Source organism: Patagioenas fasciata, chromosome 12, assembly GCF_037038585.1.
Source record: "Patagioenas fasciata isolate bPatFas1 chromosome 12, bPatFas1.hap1, whole genome shotgun sequence".
In the NCBI taxonomy this organism is placed as follows: Eukaryota; Metazoa; Chordata; class Aves; order Columbiformes; family Columbidae; genus Patagioenas; species Patagioenas fasciata.
Genome location: NC_092531.1, coordinates 21690587 through 21716626, shown reverse-complemented (window position 1 = coordinate 21716626; position 26040 = coordinate 21690587). Strand labels below are relative to the sequence as shown.

Here is a 26040-nt window from a genome sequence, read left to right as displayed (position 1 = left end):
ACTTCTAGAGAGTGGATGTAGGAAGACAGCATTAATTTCAATGGGAAATGTGCTTTGTAGGAAAGACCACAATACAGGGAGCACTGGGCCAAAAAGGGAGTTAGGAGAAACTACTCCTATGAAGTATCTACAGGTTAATCCTTCAGCATCAGGCTCCAGAAATTAAATACCTTTATTTTAAATGCTGTTCACAAGCATTCCCCAAGCTAAATGTTCTCTCTACTGTCAGTAATTTCAGGAAAAATATGCTGGTATGGTATTTTTTATGCATTTTTATATCTTCCAATTGGAAACGCTCAGATTAATATAAAAATGGGTTTGCAAGAGGCTGCTTCTGAGGAGATTAATCACAGCACAATTATATTACAAGCGTTTTATCTGAGTTCATTCCACAAGGTAAGATACTTGTATAATAAAATGGTTTGCACTAATGCTTCTATACTTTTATTATTTGGATATGATCAAGAGGCTGCTGTCTGCTGTGTCATTTTGAGTTGTTCAAACAGAAGGATGTTGGCATTACTTACCAGGAGGGCTAATTCTACCATTACTGTTCTGCCTTTGAAGATGTTCTTTGTAGCACACTGAACACATGCCATTTGTACGAGGGTTCCCATAAAATCCGCAACCAGTGGAACACAGCATAGGCACTTGGCTACGGTTAGTTTCTTGAGCCATTTTCCCTTCTTCTATAAACCTGAAATTGATATATACAACCCAGTGTTTAGAGACCTGAGAAAACTCTTATTTTAGAGTTGACATTCAAAAATCTGGAGTTTCCCATAGCTCAGCAAAAAGATCTTCTAGGAAAGACGCCTTGCGGGTAACTCAATGCCCTTTCCTAAAAAAGTCTATAAAGTCAGTCCAGTAATACAAATACAGCCATATGTATGCTTTGCATACATGCAGACCCTTCCAGCACCACCACTCTATGGTCAATAAACAGCCCACAAAGAAAAGTCGTTATAGAGAATATTGAAAGTACCACTGCCGCCAGCAGTAAGTTATGGAGAGGCAGGGGAGGGGGACACCTACACTGAACTCCCCATGAAACCTGAACACCTGATACTGTGAATGAGAATTATAAAATGAAAGACACGTATGGCAACACGCTTACTTACGGCATAATAATTGTAATTAACAGTCACATGAATTCGCAAGTTACAATTAAGTCACTGCATCATCAGTGAAGGACAACACAACCTGCTCACCATAAAACCCGCAGTATCATTTTTCACATGCAAAAATAAAACCCCTTTCAGTCAAAAGTATTAGACCAGGTACACATGCCTCCTATATATCAATTCCATGTGCAAATATACTAGAAGTGAGAAATAAGAGAAATACCAAGCCAATTCATGTAACATCCTTAGATTTAGTTTTCATAAACACTGTACAGTTTGCATTTGTTGTCCCTGGCTTGAAAAGATCTGTAAACCTTCTTAATACAAGAAAATTGTAGCAAATGATGATTTTCAACGGTGTTCTGAGCCTCCTAACTATTCTCAAATGGTCTAACCTGTACATCAGGTAACATCACTCAGTGAGATAAAATTAATTTTCCATTTTTTGCCCCATCCATAAACATATTCTTGCCCTTTTTTGTATCAGTTTTGAAAGAAAAAAAGCTTCTCATTAAGAAACTGAGTACCTCAATATATCAATTATTTAGTTTGAGATCAACTTAGATCTACCATTTTATACTTCCTGATTAAAAATCAGGCTGAAGCACGGATAACTTTAATTCTTGCAAGTCAAACCAAAGACAAGCAATATTGCCAAAAATAAAAAAATGAAAATAACACCAGTATATATTTCAAAAGCAAAGAAAAGCAAATGCAGAGGGGAATGGGTTTCAAGATGTGTGAATACTTCACCAATTGCCAAGTTACAAAACTAGATTAAACCACAGTAACAAGTACACCAGGGTAAAGAGATTTCCTTTTACGCAAGGTGTATTTGAAGCCAAATACAAACAAGTTTCCAATTATCTGGTTTTTAACAAATATGGTCATCCCCTCTCACACCCACTCCCATTGCATTTTGGTTTTATTTCCCCAACGCATATGAAATTGATACCTCAAAAGCAAACCTCTGGGTTACAAAGCTGTCATTTCTGTGTTGGTGCTAAGCCTCCTGTTCACAGCGCTAAGATACTGTATTCTAAGGGTGAGACAGTAGTCAAGACAAAAGACAAGGAAGATGCACAGGCAATAAGATTAAAAATCTGATAGTATCTTATTCAGCTTCAACCTGCAATTAAGCTTATTTCAGCTGTTTGACTGTACTCCCCCACCCCAATGTAGAAGCATTTGCTTTCGACATACAAAGCCCCCATTGACCTCAAACAACAGCTAAATTTGATTTTGCTGAAGTATTGTACTTGTGGCTGAAAGAGCACTTTGATTCCTGCCTTTCTCAGACAGCCCTTCCCAATGAAACTGCAAGTCCTGCATGTGGGAATTCAATCCTTAGGTTGGGCCCAACCTTCAGTGAAACTTAAATCAATTTAAAGATGAAACCTTAAACATTCTATTCCAAGAGTGACTTGTGTAAGATTGAAAGACTAATTAAAAAAACCCCACTTCGGACAGATTATCTCTAGGGCTAATAGAGATTCAATGTCACAATACAAGTATTAATCCTTTTAATTTTAGACAGCAGCATATTAAATGAACCCTACCACACTAACTTTCAAAATTTACCATGATTGCCTTTCTGTTTAGTAGTTTTAGCTTCAAACATCACACAGAAACTCAATAACAGCACCAGTTATGCCTAATTTTCTCATTCCACAACACAACTGTTGCTGAAGGAACCGGGTGCTAACGCAATCACAGCATAACAATCTCTAACATGGACATAAAAAAAGTCTGCTCCAATTCAATAAACAAATTGTGAAAGATGCACAAAGATGCCCAGAAGAAAAACAAGAAAAGCTGGACTGAGTTCCAGCTAAGCCAGTTCGCGAGTTCATTAACCAGCGGATCCTGGCACCAGCCAAAGCACAAGCCACTGGCATGAGGCTCCAGAACACTTAAATCTCCAACGGGAAGTGCCAGGGATTCTCCTGAACACACTGAATAAAAGCCACAGGAAGCACAAGATCCTTCATTGGTTGCTAATAGTTGGGGAATAAAATGGAGAAGAGATAGGATCAAACTGATGCAATGTAATGAAGTCAAATGAGAAAGAAGCTGAGCTAATACAACAGCAGGGTGCCCACACCAGCTCCAGCACTCAGCTGGACCCTCACCGACCCAACTGGTTCCCTGATCCACCAGGGAAAAAAAAGGCTATCACCACCGTAAAAAGTTTTCTGACAGCTCAGTGAGCAAAACCAGTTCAAAAAGAAGCCAAAAAGGTACCACACACAGAGGAAAATCTCTGCAACTGATGGGAGGGATGACATGTGACCAGGAGGGACAACGCACAAGGGACCACCTCTTTTAGCAGCCTGTAAGCTCCCAGCTGAGATGGTTGAACTGATCTATCCAAACCCTAAAGCCACAGAATGCCAAAGCAGTATAATAAGCTCTTGATCCTCAGTTTCTCAATCCCTCTCCCATGCTGTTCCCTCCCTCTCCCATGCACCAAAATGAACTGAGGAAGAGACCTCAGAAAGCCAAGCACTCAATTTTTTGCCAGTTAATTTTAACACAAGACTAGTTTCTGAGCTTGGGTTTATCATGTGTGATGTTTGTGCATGAAAAGGTCTAGCTGAAGATGTGTGGAACCACTTGCTTCAGCAGCAGAGCAGGCTTGGAGGATTAGGAGAGTCACTTGCCAAAAACAGGCATTGAAAACGTAAGGGAATTGAAATCCAGGTACTGGTGGTTCCTGCCACCGTACTTCAGCCTCGGCTCTCTTGTCCACATCCACCCTGCACAAGGGTGAAGGCCAAGAGGACACAGCACTGTGCCTCATGGACTTTTCTTCCTCACCACTAGGGCTTGGTAAGAGTCAAACCGCCGCACAGGGAGCAGCCCCACTCTGTCCCCATCTCAGCAAACGTGAACAGCAGGAGATCACTGAACAGATATTTTTGGGGGAGAGAAGACCTCTCACCCCAGTTCTTGGCTCAGCTTCAGCTGATTTTTTAACTTCAAAACTGTCCATGACTCCTCATGCAGGAAGACATACAGCATCACACATGCCAGGAATGGTGGGCTGTCACTGGAACTGCACCCTTGGAAATAAGTGAGCGTCTGGCAGCCCCTGCTGTGCACCCCCATCCCATCCTCCAGTTATATCAGCTCATCCCTCTGATTTTAAAAACAGGAATATTTATTCTGGTGGACTGGAGAGATTGCTGATCTGAAAGAGATCAGCTATTGAGAACTGACATCCAGTGCAAAGGAAGTGACAAGGCTAAAAATAGGACGACCCTTTTTAGGGGCAACTAGCCCTTGCAATAGCATCAAGCCTACTATAAAATATATCGCAAGTGCATACCCCATCCATAGCTCCAAACCAGTCTCCCAGCTTGGCTTCAGTACAAAACTTAAAGCAACTTCATAGCTGAACTGACAGCAAGCTCTTGGGATCAACATGGCTACGTGTATGTCCCGCTCAGTTTGAGGTGTTACAAACAAATACGGGGCTTGGAAAACTGCTGCGAAAACCTCCAGGCTCCGCCGGTTCCCTCCAAGCTGTGCTTGCAGAACGTTCATGGGGTCATCCTGTTACTCTGAATGCAGAATTATTTCATCTTAAAGGAAAAAACAAAACCAAAACAAATAAAAAACAACCCCAAACCAAACAAACAAAACCAACAAACAAACAACCAACCACCACCAAACTCTTGACAATATTTTAATTATGTTCACTGCTTTGTTCTACATTATAGTTGTATAACCAGTTGTATGAGTGCTACTGAGAGAAGCATACTAAAGGAGAGGGCAAAAGCCTTTAAAATAAACAACCCTCAACATCTACTTTGTTGAAGACCATGGAATAAATGACCCGGTTTTAGCTAAAAAAAAAAAAAATAAATGTTAAGCTCAAGCAAAAATTACATCTGGTAATTTTCTTCTCAATACAAAAATATTTATTGTCACTAGAAGCCTACAAAGCTGTGTGTTACCAGGCCAAGTCCTTTTCCTACAAATTCAGTGCTTAAAGGCTGCCCATTCCTTTCACTCCTCTCATACACAGATATCTTCATGTATCTAGAAGGCCCGATCCACCAAAATCTCTCATGCAATTAATACAATAGTCTGCTGCTCCAGGTCCCCCTCATCAATGCACATCCTCAGAGAGTAAATTATCCCCTGTACCAAGCAACAACCACAAAGAACCATATAAAGCACCTTCCTGATTATAAAATGTATATAGAAGCTGTGTAAATGCTAAAACAGCGCAAGTATTGGATATCAGGTTCTCTAGGAAGAGCCATCTCTTCCAAGACTCCGCAAAACAAGTAACAATATATTTATGCATATCCCTTCCCCCATGGTACTAGTCTTTGTTTTCCTTTTAATCAAAACATTTATTTGCTACTAGTTACTGATATCCTTGCTTTATAGACTTCAAATGTTAATCAGTAACATCAGAGAGAGCAGCATTTAGCAGGATTAAATACACAAGGTTGAGGAATAATCTCCTTCTTTTTTTCCCCCTCTCAAAAAGAAAAAATCCTGCACAGAAGTCAGTCTCTTGAATTCTAGTTGTCCTCATACTTCAGGTTGTGGTAAGGAAAGTAAGCAGATCCTCGCATCCACTACCCCAGCTGAAATAGCGTCTTGTATTCTGCAAACACTCCTACAATTCGTGACTGGTATGAGAAGGATTCCTCCCAAATGCTAATGCTGAAGCAGAAGAGACCACCCAAACAGCATTCGGCTGCTTCAGCTGCAGTACCAAACCAGACACAGTTTGAACCACACTGACACCAGCTTTGGAAATGCTTCTCAGAGAGAAAGGAGAGCATTTAGTGTGAGCTTCTCTCTTCACTGTCAAAGATCCACACACTGAGGACTGACACTTCAGCTGACACCTCCAAGGATGAATCCAATTTTCAACAAGTGATTAAGATATCCCCTCCTCTATCATAATCAACTTTATCACAAAGCAGTTCAGCACTGATAGCACATAGCACCAGTATTAACGTTCATTTTCCCCTTGTGGTAATTAAGCAAGGAAGAAACCACAAAAATAGTGATTTGTACTTCTTAAAAATACAAAGGTTATTCACAGGCACAAATAAAAGCAAGATATAAAGCAGTGTAGACAAACAAACAAACACACACAACACGACATTTCATTTTATAGCACGTACTGGTACAGATATCTGATACCACTTGTATCACCGTATAAAAAGGCATGTTGGTACAAAAAACAAGCAGTAGGAAATGCATTCCTCTACAGGCTTATCAAAAGAAATGCCACAAAAAGGCCTAAGAGCTCTGCTGAATCTTGCTGCAGAAGTTACCAAAGCACTATGTTCAAGGATACTGCTTCAAAGCAGAATTTCCAGATACAGTTGCTCAGGTGTCCTGCTGGAAGCAGGACGCTACTCATGGTATAAAGCACTAGACTCACAAATTAATAGCAAGTTACAGAACAGTCCCACTTTCTTTTTTATTCCATTGCTCTCTTCCAAAAGGCCTCAATTTACATTCACTGAGCAGCCACTTGTAGCTGCTCGCAGGCATTACCATGTCCCAATAACTTGCTGTGGAGCCAAGAACTGGCAGATTTGAATAGGGGCCTCAGTCACTCCAGTTCAGCCCAGCGCACTGGCTCACTCAGACACGTCCTTTCATCTGCAGCTACAAAACTATGGCTGGTTCAGATTTGCCAGCACAGCTACACATGTAGTTACACTCTGACCCAGTTTCATCAGAATGCTGTGAGTTAAAAAAAGTGAATATGGTTAAGGACCAACTATGCAAGCAGATCTGTAGGGACAGCGACCTCTGTTCCTGCAGCAGCAGAACACACAGCTGCTGCATTTTTCAAAACACAGGAGTTGTCCAACTTCCTCAGCACCAAGAGAATCCACGCATTTTAAAGCTTTCCATTCCTTCCAGCAGCCCTCCAGCTTTCTTCCTGCTCACAACTGAATACGGTTTTAAGCTGTAATTCGAACTACTGAGGCAGAATTTATATAATGACATATCAAAAACAAAATATTCAAACTAATGACCAAAGACTTAAGTAAGATGTTCTCCCAACTCACTTGACAAGTCATCCAATATCTACTTACGTTCCAGTCTATTCCTGTTGAACAGCTTTTTTATTTTTGTTTCATGCATGGACTTATTTTAGACTGAACTCAAGTACTTATATTAGACACTCCTAGTAGAAACTTCACCAAAAGATGGAAAGAGCTACAGAAATATTTTCTTCACTTCTAAGTAGTCAGCAAGTTTAAATCTTTCAGTACAAGAACTAAAATATAAATGCAATTTGGACCCTCAAGAAAGCTACAGATGGGAGAAAGACTGAAAGAATCCTACTGAGGGGAAAGAAGAGCCACAAATATGAGAGAAAGTGCAACCTCAGAAGTGGCAGAGGGACAGAAGAGAAAGTTCAGGTCCTAGGAAGGGAAGGAACATCAGCAACTTTCATAACTAATCTGAGCCAGAATATCATACTACCAACATGACATCATTACAGAACCCCAGAACACCGGGTGCAGACAAAGGCTCCAGTGTCACAGCGTGTACATTGCTCACTACAGCTGGCTGCTCTGCTGCTCAAGGTTGCGCGAGGAACAAGGGAACATTTCACTCCAACCTCTTCACTCTTACTAGGCAAGAACAGAGACGCACAGATACTACACTGGTATCAAGAAGATCACTGATAATGAGGATTCAGCTTTCTATGCTTGTCTGCATACGCTATTAATAGATGTTACTTGGAAACTGTAATTACTACTTGTGGCCACGCTCAACCTCTGCAAAGTATGGATTACTAGAGCCAACAATTAACTGCTGTAAAACAGGGTCCCTCGGAAACTCTCATTCACCTCATGAAAAACACATCAAATTACTTGCAGTGACCACTTAAAGTCTGCAAACAAAAACCAGAAGTACGAGCAAGTTTTTCTTATTTAATTTCCAGACTTTTTAGTGTAGTCACCATACTAAATGAGGTAATTCCATGAAGCTCACTACTCTACTGAGTATTACACTTAAATAATGAGCAGTGTAACAGGTACATTATATTGACCGGTAGGAGGAATCACATCTTGTTTATGTGGGATTTCAAAAAGGCAGAATACAGACAAAAGGAGTTTCATGAAAGTGCTGGAATTCCAGAAAGCTGCCACACCGAGCTACCAGCTTTCAGTACGTGATGGTGGGTTTTTGTGGGAACAACCACTACTTTATGCTGGAGCATCTGGTAACTGCTGCGGCACCTGAAAGACTAAATGAAGCACTCTGTACACAGCCTTCAAGAATCTTCCATCTATTTATCATGTATTTCAATTTGAGCCTAAAGCAGCAAAATACAACTCAAGATGCCAAGGATTATCACTGTTAGTACATTTCTGCATGTACATTTGTACTGTTTAGTTGTTTAAGACTAACACTGCAGCACCACCAGAATCAGGCCCTTGCATATGACAGTATCCAAACTTTGTGAAATTCAAAGAAACATCAATTTTTCCTCTGACTTGGAAAACTTAATAGCTGCTTATTTACTTCTTATTCCCCTGTAGCCAACCTCAGTTAAACCCGGAAACTCCACTCCACAGAGCTACAGAGATGCTTTCAGAACGGGTGCCACCAGCATGCTCTAAGTTTCTGATTTTTCAGTGATGACTATCAGAAAATCTAAGCTGACAAAGCTGCCTTTTTGGAGACGTCAACCCGAATGCACCTGAAAAACAAAACCCACAACCTAAACCAATCTACCACAAACCACCCCCCCCCCCCAAGTCACTTCTTGGTTTCGAGGTGGACACACTTGTTTACAGCAGTACACAATAGGGACCTTCAATAAAGATAACTAGTTGAACATTAAAAGCACTGAGAGTAACACAGTAACTATAGTTGTTCCATACAAAGTAAAGACAATTTCTGAGGGAACTGCAGACCAAGAAAAGTGACCATGAGAAAGAGCATGTCATGTGTTTTGGGAAGCTGTTTATGTGCTGGTATTTCTGGGAAAGTCATGATGAGGAGTCCAAGAGGAACATCTGAGGAAAGCAGAGAGGACACTGGCCAGCTGCCCCACTGCTCATGCTGTCCTACCCAAAGCTCTGTGTGTCCATACACAAGTCAGAGGAGAGACCAAAGTGTTTTTCTCCCTAAATGTGACATTGTACTCAATTTAACCTACTCAGATGATGCAAGATTTAAGGCCAGAGGCAGAAAGGCTCAGCAGATCCATTCTGGCAGATGGCTCTCTCCATGGCAAGACTGCCACAAAAACCTTAAATGAAGTTACACTTTAGTTAGTGCTTGCTCTGGTCTCTCTGCTCAAGAGGAATAAAAATTCAGGAGTTACACCCATTAGCAAAATCAAACCATCTCAGTAATTACTTGTCAGCACTCTGCTACGTCAACTCGCACAAACCACAGTTTCCACCGTGCGCAGCTGAACCGGTGTTGAGCTGCACTGGTTGCAGCTACTGCTGGAGGAGTCCTTTATTTCCTCTGAACTTTTACTATCTCATAGCTGTACTCTGGCATTAAGGTACCCAAGCCAAAGACTGCAGGAATCCTCAAGCTGCTCTTCCACATTTCTACACAGCCCTGTAAATTCAGGGTTTACTTAAAATCTGTCAGATTACAGAAGCGCCTTGTTTTAAAATGCTCTATGAAAGATAAAAAAGCTACTCTGAAACAGACAAGACGAGGCTTCATCCTGTTTTCTTCAGCACCATATACTGAAGCCAGTCATTTCAGAAAACAGAGGTTATGTAAAATTAGAATCAGGTGAGCCAAAAATTCTCTACATTCCCTTAAGATATCACACCAAAGTTTAAGGGATGCAGGAGGGCAACTCCATAAACTATCTTTGATGCTCTATTTTAAGACAGGTTTGGCTTTACAAACTGATGAAAAATAATCTGTAAGATAGATTCAAACACTTACAAGATTACTCATATAATTACCAAAAGAATAGATATAGATTCAGTAATCGCCTCTTTTGAGCTTCAGTGAATAAGTAATCTTCTCTCAATACAGCAGAAGTTTCACTTATTTTAAGCATATGAAACCCAGAAGAGATAAAAGCTGCTTTAACATGAGTTCCCAAAATAGACAGCTTCTTGTTAACAAAACACCTGTTGCTGAGAACTGACAGTAAGCAGAAAATACATTATAATTTGTTTTTGTAAACAGCACTATGTAGAATTTTAATTAGCTTATAATGCTATAGTTCTACATGGGCCTAATGCTAAAGGAGGTCCTGCTCTAATATCAGGGTTTCAAGCTGTTAATAAATAAAATTATCACCGTCATCATTTCTGGCTAGGGCATTTTGAACTCAACTTCCAAGAACATTGTGATTATCATGCGTGATGTGTTGTGCTATTTAGAATTATGCACTATGTCTAATTTAAGTGTTCAAAATTATACAATACCCTTACTGTGGTTTGATGGGGAACTCAACCTAAAGCTGAGGCCCGACCAAACAAAGAGGGTATTTAGGGACAAGTTTTCGGCAGAAGAGGTATAAGTATGACATTCCCTGTGGCACAGCTGCATTCCTCGTCTTCTGCAATGCACTTAAATTTAGCCAAGGGACTCAAACGTGCTACTTTGTTTTAACCCTAATGCTATTCTAAGGTTTTTTCGTCGGTGGTTTATTTTTTCCCTTAATTATTTCAATCACTGGGGAAGCCAGCTTACATGTTCCCAAACAAGTTACTGGATGTCTAAATATTAAAATCTATCCCTGTTGTCACAGTGTTGCTGGGCCAGGAGCTGATATACCTTGAAGACTTCATTCTTCAAAAGCTTGGACTGGTTCTTGTATCCGGCTTACGGTGCAGCTCGACAGCTCTGTGCTGCAAGAGGCAAGGTTAAGAGTGCACTGCGGGAAGAGGGTGAAGCTACCTGGTTAGTATCAGAATGGAACTCTTAAGACATAGCCTTGCTCCTAGCATAAGCCCAGGAAAAATGCATTCATGACCAAGAGGTCAGAGTGAAAATTAAGTAAGAGTTGCCTTGTGTCAGCCTCAACTATCCAAGACAGTGTCAGATTAAGAGATAAGGGGCTAAGGAATGATGACAAATTAGCAGAGTGTAAGGCACTCTCCTTTCTGAAGGTTTCCAAAACTATACTGCTTGCCCAGATGGAGAGGTCATTACACTACTAAGGAAAAGCTTAAAAACCATTGGAAGAAGCTAGATTGAGGACAACTGGCATTTTTCCCACTGCCATCATGGAACAGAAAATCGGGTTTTTTTACATTTCTTTCTCAAGCCCATACAGAACAGACTGCACGTATTTCAGTTTCTCAACTGACAAGCAAGCCAGAGCTGACAGCTTTCGAGTAAAGCCTGCATTGCAAACATTGTACTTTAATCACCAGGGCCTCCTTTTTACCTACTAATACCCCAGGTACAACCCTGCAAACTGCCTTTCCGATAACCAACTTTGCTATTCATTCTGTTTTCAGACAAGATTCAGCTACGTGAGCATGCATTTCTCATACAATGTCTCTCCCACTTGCTGTCCAGAACACTTAGATCAGCAAGTTAAGAGCACAATAGCCTAAAAATAGCATGGCTGGATGCCACTGTCTCCCCATTTATTACGACGGTACCTTTGTACAGAGTTCTTTCTACAATTCTACACAGAAAAATACAGCCATAAATGGCTTTAAGGGAGGGACTTTTATCCAAAAGGGCCGAGCTGTTAAGCAGTACCATGGGATTTCCCCTTTTTACTCAAGTCACATAAACAGAAATTAGCATTTTAGAAGCATTTTGAACAATAACTCTTTAAGTACATGACTTCTCTTTTTATCCTCTTGCAATGGTGATTGTATTCTGCCAGAGAACAGATTGACACATGACAGAGTAACAGCACTTTCTAGAGAAAGGAAAATTCTTGATATAAAGGAGAAGTAGACAAACATAGAAAATACAAACCAGATCTCTCTTCAATTATTTTGCTTGGCATATTTAAGCCTGTATCACACTTTAGAATGGATGAAGACGGAACAAAATCTGCTCACAAGATATTGAACCTCAACTGTCAGCAAGGTGCAGCTTTCTGTCATGATGCTCATTCCCTTCCATTAACACACACTGGTCAAGGTGCTTCTATCAGGAATCAATGGAAAAAGAGCACAACACATTCTCTTTTATTATTGTATAAGGTTGGAAGCAAGAGGGAGATCAGCAAGACTGATGCTCTTCAGCTTGGCCTAAAGATGCATTCACCAGTCCTGCAGCTTCAGCTGCTCCATTACGCTGGGTTAATTCCACAGGTACCACGGTTCGAAAAACAAAAGCCCAATACCCTATTCCTTACACTAAAAAAAAAAAATAAATTAGCCATTTTAACCCATAACTCTGGGTTTCAAGGAAAGATTTTGCCATGTTTACAACCAGCTTGATGCTGCTTAAGTAAACCCAGCAACACTGCAACACACGGTTTACTCTGTCTGTGCCACCCTGTGTGAATTCACCAGATCGAGCCACCAGGGCATATGAAGAAGTTTCAACAAAGTCTTCATCTCAGGCCTTGACAGTCTGAAAAATGAAGGTGTCAGAGCTGTGGCAAGGACAGAGGAATTCCTCAGCATAGCAGAGTGATAATTCAAGCACTCTGATTGTGCAGTGCGAGACCTGAGGTAGAAGATAGGAAGATAAGCAACTAATCAGGGATTTATTTATATACAGAATGACTAGGTATAAACTTAACACCACGGGTCACAGTCACATTATGACATCACAGAATAACAAGCTAATTCTTGCAGTAATAGAGACCATAGGTAACAGTCAAAAGTTTCACAGACACCAAGTTAGAGAAAAGCAAATGCAGGAAGGTAACACAATCAACCAAGTGACCAGAGTGTGAAATTAGATTATTTTGTTCTTGTTGTTCTCCAAATATTTTTTTAAAGTCAGTCAATTACTCCACTGCTATGCATAGGAGTTTTAAATCACAATCAAAGCACTAAGTCAAGTTTGACCAGACATATTAGGGAGGCAGAAAAATTCATGCATGGCTGCCAAGCCAGTTCACAACAAATCAAATACTCCTTGATCTCAGCTCTCGTCTCAGCCCCCGCGTGGTTTGTCACACTCAGCTGACAATTTGTTTGTTATGTAACTAATAATACACCTTGACCTAATGCCACCCTCATCCTCTCCTAGGATACTTTAAACAAACCCCACAAAAATACACTCATATTCAAAACAATCCTGTTGATCAATTCTAAGGTCTCCTCCCTAAAAAATGTTCCCAGTAAGTCCTTCCATACTCCCACAAAGGGGCATTTCTGTTTGTTTTGGTTGGGTTTTGTTGGTTGTTTTTTTTTCTTCTTTCCAAGTTAGTAAACATACTTTTGATACCATAAAACACTAAAATAATTACTTTTCTAGTCACTTTCCACCTTTGTTTGTCAACTAATTCCAATTAATACCTACAAAATCACTTTATTCTAGGACTTAACACCAATATCCAACAGTACGTCATAGTAGCATGATATTTGGATAGCATAATCCCAACATAAGAAGTTTGGTGAAGTTCACTTAGAAAACTCCCCTGTACCAGCAACAAAAACTACCTTGTGAGCTTCTTACCTAATGCTGAAGGATCTGAGCGGGAACAATAATCCCCACACAGTTTAATACTCAAACACAGCCGCGTCTTTTGCCCCTGCCTTGATAATGGTGCAGATTCCAATGCAAGGTCATTCTGTTACATTCTGCTACACCATAATGTTACATTGCATTCAGGCCTTGATTCCAGATACCACTTTAGAAAAACATCTTTGATTCATACAAGGCTAGGGGAGAAACAATTTTATCCTTCTTTGCAGCCTCATATCTCCCCTGCCATCCCATCCTCAAAACCAGCATGATCAACAACTCATTACATGTTTGCTTCTGGCAATCTAAGTTGGCCTTTTGTATTAAAATACATGAATATGTCCAATCTAGGTACTGAAATTCTGCATTTTTGCCTGCAGACGCCATGGTTTTCTCTTGCATCTCACCTCCAAATATAATTTAAAACCTTAAGAGGAAAATATCTGCCTTCCCCATGCAATATTCTGCTTTCATCAACCTCATTACATTCAATGGCACACACACACAAACTGTCTAGCCTCCTGCCTTGTCCAAGGCAATGGTGAAAACGTAAGTCCTTGGTTTCTTGAGTTTCTTGTTTTGTTTGGTTTTTTTCCAAACAAACAAACCAATCCAAAACAAAATCAAAAACATATCCAGTGCAAAACACTTCAATGAGCTCAAAGCACCTCACTTCTGTCCCCAAATACTGCTATTATGCTCCTACTCCAATTTGATTATTAAGTTTATATTTGTTTCCCTAATCCTTCACATAGATAAACATGCATTAGCAGCATGAATCACAGGACATACCATCCCAGCGTCATCTTAAACCCTGGGCTAGCTAAACTGTTCAGGTGGTTGCCAGGGCGTGCCAAGTCAGCCACACTGTGGATAGTTTAGTTCTCCAGATACAGGATTATTACATTTCAGGCTGACAAATACTGTATCCTGAAGGTTAGAGTCCTGTGATACAAATAGATCCTGACAGGGCAGAATAGCTGAGCAGGGGTGGTCTTCAGCATGGAGACGGTTTTGGCTTCTGCAAGATTGCTGAACAATTTAGTTAAAGGAAGAGCTGTGTGTTTAATAAAACCGCTGCTTAAAAAGGAGCTATTTTTAGGAAATACTCAAATGCGAGAGTTCATTTGTCTAAGTCATACTCAAAAGATTGTCTTAAGTTGATCTAAATGGAGCAGAAGATGGATCAAGTTAGGACTTAACTCAGTTTATCTCTTAATGCAAAATGTGATAGCCAAAAAAGTTACTTTTCAAATGGAAAAAAAAAAAAACAGTGTCTATCAACAACTGGAGAACAAGCAGAAACACACAACTTGATTGAAGAGAAATGCTTTTTACACCATCAAAGCTTTGTTTTTGCTAATCTCTATTTAGCTCAAAAGCCCTATAAACATGGTTGGAAGAAGGGATCTGTTAAAAATATATCACCCCACCCCTTCAATTAAGGGCTGAGAAGCTTATGACACATCTGAGACATCCAACAAGAACAGGGAAGAAGGACTTCATGTTCCTGATATTTCTAAAGGTAAAAAAAAAAAGAGCAGGTTTTAAAATCCCAAATGTTTCACGCCTCTCAAGTAGATTTTAAAGCAAAAACAGATCCAAGCTATTTTTATACCTTTTTAATCATGTGTAATTAACTGTGTATTTTCACAAAACCTTACTACAGTGTAAATATCACTGGCCAGATCATCTGCCCCACCCAGACGGAGCTCCACAGCACAGGAGGCCGACGCTGAGGAGTCCGTGGGTCTGCAGAGCTCTGGAACTCTGTCCCTCCAGCGTGGACCTTCCCTGCCACAGCCCGGCTGTCACCATCAGCAGCTCCTGAGCTCACCCCTTCACCACCTCCTCCTGAGAAACCACAAGCGAATGAGTTAACAGGCCTGACCCCACATCTAAAACTATGGGCTGATGTCCCTTTTTGGATCCAGCTGAAACTCTAAGATGACATTATTCTTCTCCCCACTCCCTTATGCCTTGGGCACACAGTAATTAGCAGAAATGATCACTAAACCACTGGGGAAATAGGGGGAGGAAGAGGAGAGGAAGAGAGCCAGTTGGGTTGGCTCTAGCCACTAATTTAGAACAATTTATGCCAGCCTAGTTGACTGGGTCTCCAGTGCTCACACGACCCGATCCACCGGAGAAGCGGCTGGAGGCCCTGAGCAGAGGGCACCGAGCAAGGAGGGATCTTGAAGTCCATGTTGCTGTTTGCAGGATGGACAACTGCCCTCCCCAAGGCTCCGAACATGTTTTACAAAGATCATCCCACGGGAGGCACGCAGCCTTCTCCAATTAGCATTAAACAGAACCAGAGCGCGGAGTTACCACCCCTGCACACAGTGGGCCACACACCACAACGCTGGGAAGTCCCACCAAGGTGGACCATAGAGCACAGATCCCCTTTGCCTCATAAACAAGGGGAGATAAAACGGGGTCCTGCATTTTGCATGCAGGTTTACAATCACTTTAAGAATCTCTTATTCACAGAGATGTATATTCCATCCTGGCACAAGAAGCAGACACATAAATCCCACAGCCCACAACGCATTCACAGTGTTTAAGATCTGCAGATGGAGCATGTGCAGGAGAAGGTTTTATGAACAAGAAGTGCTGGAACAACCAATCGTCGTGCGGGGACAACACGAGTCCTGCCAGCGACGGCTTTGAACACAGGCAAGAAACATTTGCTGTAGCCTGAATACAGAAGTTGTACAGCTGTGCCAGCAAAGTGGTATGTTTATCCTTTAGGGCAGATTTGCTTTCTACAAACAGCCTGCATTAGAACTGTATACATTTGGTGTGAGAGCTGAGCGTTGCACTTCTGTGTGGAATAAAACAGGAGAATTGGTCCCAGATTATATATCTTTCCTAACTTAGTTGGGGAGCAGAGGGGACCCCAAGAAGAATGGCTACTCAGTCATCAAGCAATATGAATTAAGTTGCCTCATGTATTCAGCTTTTTTCCTGTTCTAAGCAAAACCAGCTTTTGGCTAAACGTGGTATTTAATAGCACACAAATACTCAAATTTGCTTCCTTTTGTTTAAGCAACTCTAATATACATACTCATAAAGTAAGTTTATAGAAATTATAGCAAACTATATTGTTGTTCTTGCCGTCACCTCAAACATCTGATCTAGCCACTCAATCTAGGCCTGGCATCACTTGCCAGTTAAGAAATGAATCAAAATCCAGGTATTTAAACATTTACATATCCCAGTTTTAAATATCTCCCCTGATACAAGACATCTGGCCCACCTCTCAGCTGAAAGACCATATTTAGACACTGTTCATTCTAAAGTAGTGTTTCCAGAGTTTAAATCCAATCTAAAATATTAAAAAAATGCTATAAATAGACAAAAACAGATAGGAAGAGTAAATTAGTAATTCAGACCTATAAGCCAGCAGAGCCTGGCAAGATGCCAGTATATCAAGACACTCTGACACACAAAAGTAATCCATAGCCAGCATTTGGGGAGTAAACAAAACAGCTCAATGTAAAACTGAAAGAAGAAGCTATACTTTAATAACCACATTTGTTTACATTCAATAGTAGTCTAAGCAATTGCTTTCCATTGTCATTTGGAAGATTGTTGCTCAGTTTTTACATCCATTTTCCTATCACCTTGATTAATCATACAAACCCCATGAAACTGCTTAGACTCAACAAGTATTAGGGCCATGAGTATTTCTTTCCATTTGCCAGGAGCAGCTGTATACACACAAATGTTTTAATAAAAAACAGGAAATATTTAGGGAACAAAATATATTCAACATTCTGAAAGCATTGTTCTCTATGTGGCCTCATCTAACATGTTTGTCAAAGATACAGAAAGGACGACAATTAAAAGAAAGTCTTCATTCCCACTAAAAATTCCCTGACTCGCCACTTCCTGCTTTCCTCCCCCTCACCCCGTCCCATGCCACCCACAGCAAATCATACTTTTCCTGTTCCTGAAGATCTTCTAGATGCATAAAGTGTCACTAAAAATACCGTATATGATAAACCTTGTACAGAAACTGAAAATAATCTTGTCTCAAAAAAAAAAACCACCTGCTATCATTGAGCAATTCAGGATTCAAGAGATTCTGACCAAAGGGAAAAAAAAAAATACACATATATATCTCTATTCCCCCCCCCCTTTCTTTTTTAGCTGGAACATGGGACAATAACACTTTATTTTCCTGCCTGTGTTTGTAATCAGAGCTCTGACAGACCCAGATACTCTGAAAAAAAGTGATTAAAAGAGAAAAATTGCAGTGCTTTACATAATTTTCACACATCTTTGTTCTAAATGCTAAAGACCTGCGAGACATTCATCTCCTCAAGAACAAACACACAGACAACAGCACAGCAGTCTTCAGTGATACAACAAAAGACAATTTAAGACAAATGCCTCAGAGCAAATGCTATCACTGAATAATCCCATAGCAGCTGTCATAATTAGTTAGCTCAAATCTCATCAGAATCAGAGAAGTCAGAGTTAAAATCGAGCTCTCTTCCTGTAACATTGTGTAACTCCAAAACAGCAGCATTAGCCTTGCTATTTTAGAATTAACATTTCTCCATAAGATAAGGTGGAACGACTCGATCCTTCGACGCCAAAAAACCCGGTGCAAGCCAACAGATGACAAAAGAAACTCGGTCAAGTTTGAGCCTCTCAACACCTTATTTCCTGTCTAAAGAGCCCTTTTGTTCTGCTTCCCTGCATAAATGTTAATATTCTGCCATCATTAGAAAGCGAAACAACAAAAAAAGCCCCACGCACATGAACTTCGCTGCCCCAGAGGGCGAAATAACGCCACACGACGCGATTAGAACCGGAAAATTCCTACCAACGAAATCTCCACAATTTTCTGTTTGCTTCACCCCAGATTAACTTCACTTGAAGCTGTACTTCGGCGCAACGTAGCATGGACGCGAAGCCCCGCCTCCCCCGCCCCTATTGGCCAAGCCGAGGGCAACCCCGCCCCGCTAGCCAGACTCCGCTCTGCAATTGGCGGAGCGGCGTATCCATTATTTAAAGAACTTTTTCCTTGCTAGCAGGTTACGCTGAGCAGGTTAGAACACCCTGGGCAAGCTGGTTCTTAAAGGGACAGGACCCCGCTCCCGGCTGTGACAAACGACAACCTTTGGCGACGCGTCGCCCCGAGCGAGCTCCAGCGAGCGTCCCGGCGAGCGACAGCGAGCGGCCTGCCCCCCGGCGGCCCCTCTGAGCCTGCGGGAAGCCCCGGGCCCTGCGGGGCACCCCCCCTTCCCGCCCAGCACCCCGTTCCCGAGCCGACGGGGTCGAGGGCGGGGAAGGGGAGAGCGCGGAACGGGCTGGAGACGCTTCTCCCGCTGCGGGCACACAACCGCCGCTGGCTCTGCCCACAGGGTAAAAGGAGATGTGGGGTTTGAGCCCATTCGCTCCAGGAGTGAGTGGGGCTATCCTGGGCAGGCGGGCACTCGATATGAATCGGTAACCCCGGTTCCAAACGCGCCGGGGGGGCAGTTGCACAGACTTCGCCCAACTAAAGCGTGAGTCAGCAAAGCGCAGCTCCGCAGGAAGTGACCGGCTCCATCTCACACGGGGCCACGGCTCCTGCCAGAAACTTTTCGTGCTTATTCAGCCTCCACTTGGCTGAACAAATCTGCGAAATACTGTTCACGTTCTGACAGTCAAGAGCGTTTCTCACAGCACAGCTTCCTCTTAACACCGGACAATGAACCTGTCGTTTAGATTAAAAGCGTTTCTTTTTCCTCAATGTAAACATCGATGCTTGTTCCCTACCCATCTATCAAGTGAAAAGCCTGGAACACACATGAGTCAAAACAAAACAAGGCTTAATAAATATTTCACAAGCACAGATATGACGTCTCATTTGAGAAAAACCTTGCCTCATTCCAAACAAGCCTTGTGGGGAAGAGCCACAGCAGAGTCAGTGTTGTTCCCTCCTGCACCCACAAAGTATCACCACAGTTTCACAAGACTTCTGGTGAGCAAGGTTGCCTTATACAAAACATTTTCACGTGTCTAGTGCCAACTAAAAATATTAAGCTAGAGGAAGATATAGCATTTGTCACTGTAAACACATTTGGGTTGGTTTTGTACTGTGCAGCGGCAGAAAGAAAAAATTCCTCCTGGTTCCTGGTTCTTAGCACCTTTCTCCAGCCAGCGCCAGAGCAGCCTTCCCTTACTTCACCTCCCACCCACACCGCAGAACACGGAGCCGTTTTAACTTTCCCGATGTAGATGAATCAAGTCCAGGACAGTTTAGCATACTGCTTTACTGCAAATGCCAACATCAGGAAAACAGTTACAGCTAAGTACTCCCTTGAGCTGTGATACATACACCAAAAGAGCATTAAAAATACCTTCAGGAAGGACATTTAATTCCTCTAAAACAGTCGAATTGCATGTTTTGCATTACCTTCTATTTCAGAGCAATCTATCACACCACAAATCCAAATAGGACTGAAAAGCAGCAATTAGTACAGCTGGAAGTTAATAAGGATGAAACACTACAAAAAAAAAAGAATTAACATTTACATAACTTCCCCTATAGAACCTAAAACATAAGCTGAAAGAACCAGACCTTAACCCTGGCACATTAATTCAGCGCCCTGCAAGAGTCAGCACTGCTAGAAGTTAATCAGGTTCCCAGAGAACAACTGGGAGCTCATACTTACGTGACACTTCTCTGACCAAATGTTATCCAAGCAATCAAAACCAAGAACGTAGTCCATGCATACAAAACACACCAGTAAAGCATCCTCTAAGTATCTCAGTAACCAATCTTTGAAAGCTTCAATTTAGAGCACGTGAACTTCAAACCCATAAAAACAACAGCAGAAGTCACAACTCTTACCAAGAAAACCACCTAGTGTTAGAAGAAGACATGATAATCCTAAAGTTATTGTTTGGGTACCTTCAAAATGGGAGGGAAAAAAATAAAACTAAATCAGTTACCCCAAAACTCTCCAGCTCTATTTGCTACCATGGAAGTCTAGCCAAATCGCAACTGCAATGGTGATGAAAAATAATTTCTGTCGTCAAACATCCCACACTTCAGCTCGTGTTTCTGTTACGTAGGCAACCAGCAGCTCCTTATCACTACAAGGGAGAAGTGTCATCCCTCTTTCTCCCCACCTTTCCCCCCGCAGTCACGCGGTCTGGTTGACTCCCTCAGCCCAGCTCTGGTGCTCATCAGACCCTTCCACCTGCCTCTGCGTCACGGATCGGGCAGAAGCTTGGCTAGGTTCTGATAAGCGAGAGCGTGGCTTCCTCAGAGCATAAGGGGAATAGCAAAGCAGATTCTCCTCCATTCACCACTGACCTCCTAGATTTTCTTACCTCATCTCATTTAAAACCAAAACTACACCCCACACAATATGAAACTATCATATTAAGAATGCCCCAAGAGCAACTTGCTGTCCTCACAGAAATAAAGATCACCAAAAGTATCTGTGAGGTGGGGTATCCAGACTAGCTTTACAGCTGACCCCACCTCACTGGACTAGAAATTACAGGTAAACACATCTGTATCTCGCTGTTGGGAATCTGGACATTAAAAAAGTGTTATTCAAGTTATTATCCCATGCTGAAGGACCTAGTGACACTAAACATTAAAAAGCTTAACTTATAAGCTCAGTTTGTGCACATAAACCACCTATTTTCCCTGTAAACATACATACATTTTAGAGAAAACGCAGAGGCACCATTTTACAGTCCAAGCTCCAGCCTTTGCTATTCTTACATTACCTGTAGCAATGCAGAAAAATGAAAACAGCATATTGCAGCTGCAAGTACATTAAGCAGGGAAGCCTTGACAGCAGCGTAAAAAGGATCAGTTTGTTGCCACTGAACTTTGCACTGAGGACAGTAACAAGAGAAAGCACCTGACTCTCACTTGACTATTGTAATCAAGGACCAGCTAAAAGGCCATTTGTTCTGTAATCTTACACACACACAAGACAGCAAGTTTGCAGGACTTGACAGCTCAAGAGATCAAGAACAGAGCCTTTCATCTTTAAGTCACCAGTTCAAACAGAGACCAGAATAGTAGCGATGAAAAGCTGCATGCGATAGCTGTTCAGGGATTAGATGAGGAGATGGTTACTTGCCATCCAGTTCCCAACAGATCAGTGTGAATCACAAGAGCTTTCTTCACAGTTTTGCACCTGTTTTTCACACTCTTGAATACGTTATACCTCCCAGATTCTGTACACGTTAATAAGTAGCAAAGCCACTGAACTGCCTGCTGCATACACATACTGAACTTGCATTGTAGAAAAGGACTTTACCCTCTGGTTGTCAATTATGTCAGCACTACAGCATGTGCTGAATTTTTATTATTTTTTTTAAAAATTCTAGCTTTGACTTTTAGCTTTTTTATTATAAGAGACAGCTTTAAAAGTAATATTTAACTTCCCATTCCTTTCACAGCCTCAGATGTTGCAATCCTGTTTATTATAAACAACAGTTCCCATAAACTTGCTGTGTAAGATACTTTTGGAAAAGATCCATTTTAGAAGCACATTAGTATAGGAATTTCAGAACATTGGCACTTGAGAAATGATTCAGAGACATCGGTAATCATTTCTTAATCAAATCTAAACAATGTAAACTTCACGAGGGCCATGTCTACATAGAGATGGGGGAAAAAATTCCCTGTGTGATGAAAGAAACGTTCATTCTCATATTCTTACACATTCTTCAATACATCGGTGAGCAGTCTCTAGAAAATCAATTAGCAATAGCTTCTTTCCAACCTGACTTTAGATTTAAAAGTCTGCAGAAGCACCTGGAATTTTCAGGCTGGTTAGGCAAGATGACAACAAGTTCAGAGTTTATGTTGACTGAAGGTTCTGCAGCGCAGGTTCACTGTCCTGCTACCAACACCGCTACCAAAAACAATCTTCTACACAACCCTAGCAACACATAGTTTCATAGCTCTTAGCAGCGTTATTATTTCGCGAGAATGAAGTTGCTGATGAAAAAACAGTCCTAGAAACTTCTGTATCCTTAAGAGTAACTAAAGAGGCCCTCACATGCAAAGAATTCAACTTGCTATTCCAGGAGTCTAGAGAGAGCAACATACCAGACTGCTGAGATTTCAGTAATCTTGAAGAACTTTGAGATTTCTCTTGCTGCTTTCAGTCCAAGATGTACTGCTGCACTACAATAATCAAATCTGGAAACAACAAAAAGGTGCATGTGGTAAATACCAGATCTTCATCAGAGGGGACCGGTCAGTTGTCTGGACAGCAGGACAGATGCACCAGACAGAAACACATTCCCCTGGAAGCTTTAGCAGCTATTTCAAACTATCCAGAAGCTTAGCTACTCTGAGAACTTAAAGTTCATCCACATGTTGAATTCCAACTGTTTCTTTCTATGTACAGAATAAGACTTTTTTTACCCTCCCCTGTCATCTCCTAGCCTATAAAGCTGCACATCCTTAACAGGTCTCAATCACTTTCAGCAGTTGCCATGTTGGTTTCAGGTTATTTTTGAGCTTTTGTTTGTTTGTTTTTAATCAGGACATGGAATTATATCTTGTTCAGCTGCACCACTGAGGACTCCAATGATACTTGGCCACATCACTCACTTTAGTCAGAGTCCTTGAGAAAGGATCTAGACATTTAAAAAGACTTTTCCTTGACATCAGATATCTTTTCAGGGAAAAAAAAAAAGTACACCAGTTCCCACTGAATTCAGCATTACATTTATATGTAATCTCCAACACTCTTTGTAGTTTAAATCAAGTATCTTGAATCCAAGTCACAGCTCATTCAGTATTTAAAAAAACCTGCATAGCTATTAGCTGCCAAGAAAATTGAGCCAGAAGTTTGTATACTTGCAATTCTCTCAGAAATCAAACTGATTAATACAGTTGTTACAAAAGGACATACTTTCACAGAAACAGGGATTACCTTTATCTGTAACCATAGCAACTTTTCAGTAGTTTCTGTTAATGCTACTCCCCTTCTGATAACTTGCCACTATCTCTTCTAAGCTATTTGTATAAAGTTTTGAATGTGACATCTGAGACCACAAAGCAACAAAAAGTTGAAATAGAAACTTACGTTCTTAGATCACACTCTTAAAAGTGCATTATGTAATGTACAAAGTTGTTCATTTTTGCCATAAATTTGTTATTAGTCGAGAAGTAAATTTATTTTAATCTGTTACTATTTTGAAATGATTCATAGTTTTGTAAGACAAAAAATATTTTAAGAGGTCTCCTATGAAATACACACAGGAGAGCTTCTTCGGTAGTGAAGAATTTCATCTCCTGTATCTTGAAAGTAGTAAGCCTAAGGAATTATGCCACTAATATATCATCGACTTTGATATTCAGTATCATAAGGAACAAAAAACCTCCCAAAACACACTTATTTTGGCCTAAACACATATATGACAAATCAGAAAAGAGCTAGCCCTCTTGTTCCATGTTACATGAGAATATAAACAACAGGGGTAGGTACCTCAGCACCAGATAAACAAATCAGGCAGAATTCAAAACGCAAAGCTATAAAAGTTAAAGGAGAGACAAGAAAGAGACTAAGGAAGGAATTGACATATTTGCTTCCTCAATTGTTGAGTTACCATCATCCACAGCTCAGAAGAGGATTAGCAATCTGTGAAAGAAGTTATTTAAGATGACATCAGACAAACAAAATCATTTACTTGGAAGCAGGAGGAAGAGAATAGTTTGAGGTTTTTTTCTCCCTGAAGTTCATAGGGCAGCCTACCAAGCTGCACCCTCCTCCCTTCAGTGTACACAGTCTGGCAGAGTTGAGGAGCAAGAACAGATCCTTAGCACAATGAAAGAAACTCAGCAATGCTCTTTACTCCCCATAACTCCGATGTAATGACATGTTTACAGGACAAGCCTGGACAAACATCCAGGGAACGGACTCCAGAACACAACAGTGCACTTGAAGTCAGTCCACGCAGGGGGAGAAGTAACTACCCTCGGGTTTGCCGACTGTCTCTACATTACATCAGCACATTTGGTGGAAGCTTCTGCATTTCGTTATTGTTGCCATTGTTATTAGCAGTGAGATAATTAGTGCTTTTATTTTTTAAGATTCCTCCACGCTAACTTCCTGTGGAAACTAGTGGATGTTCGCACCCCTTACCTATCGCTTCGGGTTTATTGCACAGTCTAGAAGGGGGTGTATTTGCTTAAATTTCGCAGGATTCCTCAGTGAATACAAGAGCAACAAGAAGAACTTCGGGTACGACAAAGCACAAAAGGGTGACAGCCTGCGGAGGCTTAAACCCTCGGTGCCACCACACAAACTGCATGTTGCTTCTTGAATCCTCCTGTCCCCAAACCACCCGAAACTTATCCCAAGAACAAACAGGCACACGGACTGCACCCACCGACAGCCCCGGCCCGGGGGAAGGCCCCGGAGCCCCCGGGGACGCCCCCTCCTCACAAGGCACCGCCACTCGGTGAAGCCCAAACCCCCCCCGGCCCGGCAGCTGCCAGCCCCGACCCCGCCGGCTCTGCCCCCGGCTTCTCCCAGCCAAACTAAAATAACTCCGGGGAGGGCGGGGAGCACAGGGCTGGCTGCGCGCCGCGGGCCGGCGCCGGCCTCTCCCCTTCCACCCAAGGACACGAGTACAAACACCTCTGCCCTGGGATGGCTCCTGCGCATGCAGCGAGGAGCTGCCCGGCGGGGGGGAGGAAGGAGGAAGGAACGACCAAAAAAGGGAGAAAAAGAGCTCCGGGGCCCTGGGCCCGGCCCGGCCCCACCGCCGCTCCGCAACCCCGGGCCCGCTGGATGCGGGAGTCAGGGGTGTATGGGGGGGCAAAGCCTTCCCTCAGGCCCCCTGCCGCCCCCAGGAACGAGCGGGCGGCCGCCGCCCCACCTGCCCAGCCACAGAGAGGGTCCGCCGGCCCCCAGCTCGCCCGCCCGCCAGCCCCCGGCCCAGCCGCGCTGCCCTCACCTGCCTCCGGGCCCGCCGCGTCCCGCCGCCGCCCGCCCGGCCCCGCCTGGCCCCGCTCGCTCCTCACCAAACTTTTTTTTCCCTTTCTCCGTGTTTCGTTGCCCTCAGAGTGACGCGGGCGGGCGCTGATTGGCGAACACGGGGAAGGGTGGCCGTGAGGCGGAGTGGGCGGTGCTACGGCCCGCGACTAATTATTACACGGAGACGGCGGCGACGTAAACCGCAGAATGCTATTTAAAGGGACAGCGGCGGGGCCCACGTTTCCCCCCCGGTTGCGAGTGCCCTAAAGTAAACGTACGGGTGGGAGCAGGACAGCGGCCCCCAGCACCGGGCAAGTCGAACAGGCGAGCAGGGGGCC

General features: G+C 42.3%; 1 protein-coding gene across 4 annotated transcripts in view; it reads right to left on the bottom strand.

The window, feature by feature from the left end:
- Positions 1 to 25811, bottom strand: part of ZFAND6 (zinc finger AN1-type containing 6) — a 37290-nt gene extending 11479 nt beyond the window's left edge. The window contains exons 1-3 of one of the 4 annotated variants that reach the window (XM_065847225.2): positions 25683 to 25811; positions 22819 to 22911; positions 528 to 697 (exon numbers count right to left, since the gene is read on the bottom strand). In XM_065847225.2, the coding sequence (XP_065703297.1) occupies positions 528 to 678 (151 nt within the window). In that variant the 5' untranslated portion in view covers positions 679 to 697; positions 22819 to 22911; positions 25683 to 25811. Of the gene's footprint in view, positions 1 to 527; positions 698 to 18503; positions 18654 to 22818; positions 22912 to 25682 lie in introns of those variants that run through there. The other 3 variants (XM_071814036.1, XM_065847223.2, XM_065847224.1) reach the window with 3 other exon arrangements.
- Positions 25812 to 26040: the final 229 nt, after the last annotated feature.